At 54.4% G+C, this 7,500-nt stretch overlaps 3 protein-coding genes across 3 annotated transcripts in view; 2 read left to right on the top strand and 1 right to left on the bottom strand.

Annotated features, from left to right (window-relative positions):
• PTSG_00115 (uncharacterized protein) overlaps nt 1-3,068 on the top strand; it is a gene marked incomplete at its 3' end in the record, with an annotated part of 4,953 nt that extends 1,885 nt beyond the window's left edge. Inside the window, exons 2-8 of the mRNA XM_004998614.1 lie at nt 635-717; nt 925-986; nt 1,227-1,306; nt 1,478-1,537; nt 1,729-1,953; nt 2,239-2,333; nt 2,639-3,068. Of these exons, the coding sequence (XP_004998671.1) occupies nt 635-717; nt 925-986; nt 1,227-1,306; nt 1,478-1,537; nt 1,729-1,953; nt 2,239-2,333; nt 2,639-3,068 (1,035 nt within the window). The remainder of the gene's footprint in view (nt 1-634; nt 718-924; nt 987-1,226; nt 1,307-1,477; nt 1,538-1,728; nt 1,954-2,238; nt 2,334-2,638) is intronic.
• Nucleotides 3,069-3,646: 578 nt separating this feature from the next.
• On the bottom strand, nt 3,647-6,572 carry PTSG_00116 (atypical/ABC1/ABC1-B protein kinase; the record flags this gene model as incomplete). Its single annotated transcript, XM_004998615.1, has 2 exons — nt 5,230-6,572; nt 3,647-4,795 (listed from the first exon to the last, which is right to left on the bottom strand). Exons 1-2 carry the CDS (start codon nt 6,445-6,447, stop codon nt 3,647-3,649), a joined length of 2,367 nt encoding a protein of 788 aa, XP_004998672.1. The 5' UTR covers nt 6,448-6,572.
• Nucleotides 6,573-6,745: 173 nt separating this feature from the next.
• Nucleotides 6,746-7,500, top strand: part of PTSG_00117 (Asah1 protein) — a 2,743-nt gene continuing 1,988 nt past the window's right edge. Inside the window, exons 1-2 of the mRNA XM_004998616.1 lie at nt 6,746-6,952; nt 7,256-7,425. Of these exons, the coding sequence (XP_004998673.1) occupies nt 6,791-6,952; nt 7,256-7,425 (332 nt within the window). The 5' untranslated portion in view covers nt 6,746-6,790. The remainder of the gene's footprint in view (nt 6,953-7,255; nt 7,426-7,500) is intronic.

Here is a 7,500-nt window from a genome sequence, read left to right on the forward strand (position 1 = left end):
ACACACACACACACAACAACAACAACAACAACAACAACAACAACAACACACAACACACAACAACAACAACAACAACAACAACAACAACAACAACAACAACAACAACAACAACAACAATCCCGGTGGATGTGTACAGCTGCAAACAGCGGGGCTGTGAATCCCCGTTCATATCCTCACGTCCTTGTCAATGCGACTCGTAAGTTGATGCAAGCGCATGTACATGTCTTGCCAAAGCTCACGCAGGTATTAAGCAGAGCTGTGTCATCGTTTGCCCAATCCGTCGCTTACCAACCCATGTTGTCGTTGCCGTCTGCTGGTTGTTGGTTTGCACAGCTATTGCAAGGTTGCACAGGACTGTTGCGAAGATTACTGGACCCTGTGCAACGAAGAAAGGACCACAACTGAGGCACAGACGACGAGCACAACAACAACAACAACAACAACAACAACAACAACAACAACAACAACAACAACAACAACAACAACAACAACAACAACAACAACAACAACAACAACAACAACAACAACAACGAGCACCACCACGAGCAGCAGCAGCTCTGCGGTGAGGGAGGAGGATCTATCGTGCTTCCACCGCGGCTGCAACACCGCATACAAGGCTGATCTCCCGTGCCAGTGTGACCCCTCGTGTGTCAACGCCGGCGACTGTTGCAGCGATTATGTCTCGTATTGCATCAACAAAGAAGTGCCAGACGCAGGGTGAGTCATGTCCACAAACACTCACATGCACACACGCACAAACACGCACATCACAAACACTCACATGCACACACGCACAAACACATACACATATGCACATACGCGCACACCGGCACGCGCACACATCACATCACATCACCCCCGCCCCTCGAATGTTCTCACCCACGCGCGTGACATTTTGTATTGCTTGCACACCATTTGCATCAGCGGCGTGCTCCCGGGCGACAACAAACGCTTTCAAGTCCACCGTCTTGGCAACGGCCCAATCAGTGAGTTCACCACGGTCACGGGTCTCGCTGTGCTCTCACACCCCATCACATCACCGCCAATGACCAAACAACCCACCCACCCCCTTGTTTTTCATGTGTTTTGTGTGTCCGCTCTGCTCCTCATCTGACACTCTGCACGCACACTTCTTTCTTTGCATGTCACACCATGTTTCATACACTGGCTCACAAATTTCTCCCCGCTTCGCCTTGTTCCCTTCGTGACCGTCTTCCACCCCACAGTCAATGCCGACACCTTTGGCCTGGACCCGTACTGGACGTCCATCATCGCCGCCAACATCAACGGGCCCTCCCTCATCAAGGTCAGGCGTGTGAACCATGGTGGGATGCATGACAGCAGCACGTCACAGCAACGGGCAAGGGCCATTCATTGCTGGCTGGTTGGAATGTTTCATCAGTCTTTACGTTTTATTGTTTGCTCATTGTTCGCTGTGTCTTTGCATGCATCCTTTGTGTTTGCGTATTCCTGCCAGGTTCCATCTTGGGTGTCGAATCCTTTGGGCAGATACTACCTCTACTTTGCCCACCACAAGGTGTGGTGTGTGTGTGTGTGTGTGTGTGTGTGTGTGTGTGTGTGTGTGTGTGTCCTTGCATTGCGTGAACATGGTTGTGGTCCATGGCTGTGCATCCACCACCACCAACACCACCACCACCCTCATCAAAACCTGCACGTCCATGCTCGCATATATCTCACACAACACAACACACAACACACGTGTTGCAGGGCGCGTACATTCGGCTTGCGTTTGCGGATCACATTGCGGGGCCCTACACCATCTACGACCCCGGCGTGCTGCAGATGGAGGACGGCCCGGGCGCGAACCACATTGCCAGTCCAGATATCATCATCGATGAGGAGAACCAGCTGCTGCGCATGTACTTCCACCAGCCCCGCTCTGACGCAGACCTCACCCAGTTCTCCTACGTGGCCATGTCAACCGACGGCTTGGTGAGAGATTGTGTGTATGTGTGTGTGTATGTATGTGTCGTGTGTGTGTGTTGTGTGTTTGCATGTGTTGTGTTTGCATGTGTTGTGGTTGTGTTGTAGTTGTGTTGTGCTGTGTTGTGTTGTTTGGCTGTATGTACGTGTATGAATCGTTTGGTGACTGCATGCAGTCGGGTGCGTGCGTATGTGTATGTGCAAACTTCGTGACATTTTGATGACAAATGACATTTGCGTGTCGTCTCACCACTTGCCTCTGCCTCTACTGTTCCTGCTGGCTCTCCCAAACAGCAATTCGTGGCGCACACACAAGAACTTGGCCCGCCTTATTTCCGCGTGTTCCGCCACGACAACATGTGGTATGCCTACGCCAAGGACTATTGGAGGTTGGTTTCAACGCTCTGCTTCAACTTGCACAAATGCTGGATCCCGTATGGTCGCCCTCAGACACGCACGGGCGCACTTGCACACCCGGCGCGTACACAAACACACACATACACATGCACACACATACATACATGCATGACCTTGGAAAGCCGCTGCGCAACAACACTCACACAACATGCACACACACACGCACACACACGCACACACACGCACACACACACTCACACAACACGCACACACGCACACACACACGCACACACACGCACACACAAACATGCACACACACGCACGCACACAACACCAGGGGCGGCATTTGGGCAAGATCAGAGGACGGCCTATCCAGTTTTGAGCTGGGAAACATCTGTCTGCAAGGGGCCCACCCAGCACGCCACACGGCAGTGTGGGTTGACGGCCACAAGCTGTATCTCTTCTACTCGCGCATCTATGACACTCCAGAGACCATCTACGTGACGATGATTGACCTGCGAAAGCCGTGGGAGGAGTGGGAGTGCCAGCATGGCATTCTTCTCATCAAACCAGAGCACGACTACGAAGGCGCCAACGTGCCCGTTCGCACGTCCTACCCTGGCGTGTCGTACTCGCCCGTGCATGAGCTGCGTGATCCCGCCATCTATGAGGAGGACGGTCGCGTGTACCTTGTCTACTCCGTGCAGGGCGAGCTTGGCCTGGCCATTGCAGAGATCACCTGGACCTTCACAGACACAGAGAACTAACAAGGGTCGCTTCTCACACCCCTAGCACTCCACACGTACACACACACACACACACACACACACACACACACACACACACACACACACACACACACACACACACACACACACACGCATATGTGTGTCCAGGAACAGCTGTTGTTACAAGCAACGCAGTTATTTCCAAAGTATAACTAACTTATCCGCCTCCTCCACTGCCAATTCATGGTTTGTTTTGTTTTTTGAGTTCAGTATGCTTCAGTTTGAGGTGGTGGGCCATCATGTGCCACCGTCGGCAACGCGGCAATAAACTAGTCATCACATGAATTGGTTGTTTATCATCATAACAATATTGAGCACATCTTACAGTGGCGCTGTCACCCAATAGTCGACGCAAAACACACGCGCAGGCACACACACACGCACAAACACACTCACGACTTCACACACACACACGCACAAACACACTCACGACTTCACACACACACACACACACACACACACACACACATTCCACAGCGCCATCACATCAGCACCAACATCAAGCAATCGCTGCTGTTTCGCTGCTGTTTCCGTTAACGTGGTGGTGGTTGTGGTGGTCACTGGGAAGCAACGGCAGCAGCGGCCTCGACTTCGTCAGCTGCCACCTGCGCCCTTGTCTGCCTGCTCCTGCTCTTGTCACAGCCACCACCATCATCAGCACCGTCATCATCACTCGTCGCCTCAGTCGCAGACTTGACCTGATGCTCGCTGCCGTCACCAGCAACCGCATCGACATCGACAACGACGTCGACACCGCCAGCACGGCCACCGCTGCCGCTCGCAGCAGCGAGTGCGCGGAGGATGCTGTGCATGGGATTGTAGCCCGTGGCCTCGTGCACCTGGAACGCCAGCCACATGGCAAACAGCTTCAGCTCAAGCAGCAGCATGTCGCGCCGCACGGAGAGGAAGTTGTGGTACGTGGGCAGGATGCGGATGCCTTGGAGACAGTAGCGCGCCATGGTGGCGTGGGTCAGGCCCGGCATGATGTGCGCATCTGCCTGGCGCAGCTTGTTCTCCAGGCCGTGCAGGCAGTCGTTCGTCTTGAGCAGGAGCAGCACGTCGCGCGGAATGCGTGCAAGCAAGGCGTTGATCTCGCGAAAGTACTTTGCAACACTGGACCGGGCCACCTCCTTCTCGTCCTCGGTGCCTCGCAACTCAAGCCGCGCAGCCGCCGTGCCGCCAATCACCTCGTCCCACCCCTTGTACGTCAGCATGGCGGCGAAGATGAAGTAAAACTCGCCCGCGTTCATGCGCTCTGCGTACATCTTGATGTCCTCTGCGTCGCCGCGTATGAGAGCGCGCCAGAGCCGGCAGTAGAGATCGCGAAAGTCCTCGTCCAGCTGTCGGTACAGGCCGTGGTCCAACAGCACCACCACGGGGGCGCCGCGTGCGTCGCGCCGCACAAGCAGGTTGCCCGGATGCGGGTCGCAGTGCACGAGGCCGTGGATGAAGATTTGCTCGCTGAAGAGCTCCGTCACGATGCGGGAGACGGTGGTGAGGTTGAGGCCGCTGTCACGCAGGCCGTCCACGTCAGAGAGGCTGCACCCCTCTGCAAACTCCATGGTGAGCACGCGCTTGCTGCTCAGGTCCCAGCGGATCTCGGGCACGTCCACGTCGGCGCGGTGCTCAAACATGTGCCTGCAGGCATCGGCGTTGGCGCCCTCGTGCTCAAAGTCCATTTCCAGCGGCAGGTTGCGTTGCACCTCCTGTTCCGGTTTGAGCAAAGGTGTTGCGTTGTCAATGTGAGCGCAATCAGAGGAAAGGCGTGGAAACGCAAAACACAGGTTGTCATGTGACGTGATGTGATGTGTGACAATGCACGCCAAAGAAAAATACATATAATAACAAATACACACAAGGACACACACATATGCACACATATGAACGCCTACGCAGACGCAGACACATGAACACACCAACGCAAAAACCATAGGCATACACGCGCATACACATACACATGAACGCGTACACACAATCACACACATGAACGCGTACGCATACACACACACACTCAAACTCAAACTCAAACTCAAACACAAACACAAACTCAAACACAAACACAAACACAAACACAAACACAAACACAAACACAAACACAAACACAAACACAAACACAGCAAAGCGAGAGACGTTGCCGCACCTCGATGAGCCAGGTGTAGTCGTAGTCTGGAAAGAAGAAGCGAACAATGTCGACGAGCAAACGCACAGTTGCAACGTCGCCTCTGCTCTCCTCCCGCAACCCCATGTGCTGCACCTTGACCGCCACCTTCTGGCCGTCGTGCGTGACTGCCCGGTGCACCTGCGCCAGCGACGCAGATGCGATGGGCGTGGTGTCAAAGTGCTGGAACAGCTCCTCGGCCGGCTTGCCCAGGTCCGCCTCGATGACGGCAAACACCTCGTTGAGATCGCTCGTGGGTGCCTTGTCAAACATAATCTGCATCGTGTCCACATACTCCTTGGGGATGACGTAGTCCAGCACTGCAAGGTGCTGGCCCAGCTTGATGTAGATGCCGGCGTTGTTGCAGAAGAGGTCGCGCAGCAGCCTGGCGCACTTGAGGTGGCACTCGTGCGTGAGGCGAGCGCGCTCCTTTGGGTCCATGTCCTCCGGCAGCGAGCCGAGCTCCTTGCGGTAGTGGTACACCATGCGCAGCACGCAGTAGAAGTCGGCCAGGTTGCGTTTGAGCGCCGTGTAGAACACGCGCGGGGCGTCCACCCATGAATTCCCCCATGCAAACGGGTACAGCATGGCAAACGTCACCAGGCCCATGGCAGCCACGCCTGCAAGCACCCGCAAGCCCGCGCGCGGAATGTGCAGCGTAAAAGGGAACAAGCGTGTCCGGGCAGTTGTCTCGGCAGGCGTTGCCTGCTGCGAGAACGCCCGCCTGACGGCGCTGAAGTGGCACCGGCGTGCTCCTTGCAAGTGGCGGTTCTGCTGCGTCTGCAAATGGTGCAACAGCATGAAACCCCGAGTGCGCCGGCCACCCGCTCTTGGCACCATCGTCGTGTTCTCAGCCACGAGCGCTGTTGCTGGTGTGCGGGCTGCTCGTCCTGCACTCGTCTGTAGCCAGCGCATCAGCCGCTGCTGTGGCTGTCCTCCTCCTCCTCCTCCTCCTCTCGCAATAGCTGCCAATGACATCAGCCAACTCGTGCTCCCACCCGCCCTCGCCATCAGCGTTCTGATTGCTCCCGTTGTGGATGTTGTTGTAGTTGTAGCTGCAGCAGCTGTGGCCGAGATTCTTGTTGCCGCAGTCGTCAGCCCTCTTCTTCCTCCAGCGATGTTTAGGGTTGAGATGCTCTTGGGCACGAGGGATGCCACTGCCTTGGCCCTTTCGTGTATTCTTCTCCCCGCATTCATCATTGTGCGGTGTATGAGCTGATGTGATGTGATGTGTGTGTGTGTGTGTCTTTGTATGTGTGTGTGTGTAGTGTGTGTGTGTCTGTCTGTCTGTCTGTCTGTCTGTCTGTCTGTCTGTCTGTCTGTCTGTCTGTCTGTCTGTCTGTCTGTCTGTCTGTCTGTCTGTCTGTCTGTCTGTCTGTCTGTCTGTCTGTCTGTCTGTCTGTCTGTCTGTGTCTGTTCGCAGCGCGTTGCTTGCTGTGTCGGGTTTGTGTGCAATTGTGTGGAAAGGCAAAATTTACCTTTCGGAAAGTCATTTTTTACCTTCTCCTCTCCAGAAAAAAAACAAAGCACAAGCAACAAAAAGATGAACGTGCGCGCTGTGTTGTTTGTGACAGCTTGCGTGGCTGTGGCTGTGGCTGCGCCCGCGCCCGCGGCTGCGGCTGCCAAGTGCAACATGAAGTCCCTCTACCCGCCAACCAACACCGAGCTTCCATGGCACACCATCGACCTGGATCTCCCTCCACAGGTACGTGTGCATGCTGTTGCTGTTGTTTAAGTTGTTGTTGCTGTTGTTTAAGTTGTTGTTGTTGTTGTTTAAGTTGTTGTTGTTGTTGTTGTTGTTGTTTAAGTTGTTGTTGTTGTTGTTGTTGTTGTTGTTGTTGTTGTTGTTGTTGTTGTTGTTGTTGTTGTTGTTGTTGTTGTTGTTGTTGTTCTCTTGCAATCACAAGCGCATACGAACGCGCATGTCCTCCCATCCCACTCTTCATTGTCTGCTGTTTGTTTTGATTGATCGATCCCGTTACCCTCCCATTATCCATGTTGTGCGCAGGAACGCTGGGCACATGTTGTGCGGCCAAAGGCCAAGCAGATCCACGACATGATCTACCAAGTCATCGACCTGATCCCTGCCCAGCTTCGCAAGACCCTCATGGAGCACATTGATGCCAAGGCTGACGAAATCCTTGACGCCTTCCCCGCCCCCTACGGTGACGAGATCCGGTAAGCATCGTGTGTCCGGTTTGTTTGTTTGTTTGTTTGTTTGTGTGTTTGTTTGTTTGTGTGTGTGTGTGTGTT

This window comes from Salpingoeca rosetta, assembly GCF_000188695.1.
Source record: "Salpingoeca rosetta unplaced genomic scaffold supercont1.1, whole genome shotgun sequence".
Taxonomy (NCBI): Eukaryota; class Choanoflagellata; order Craspedida; family Salpingoecidae; genus Salpingoeca; species Salpingoeca rosetta.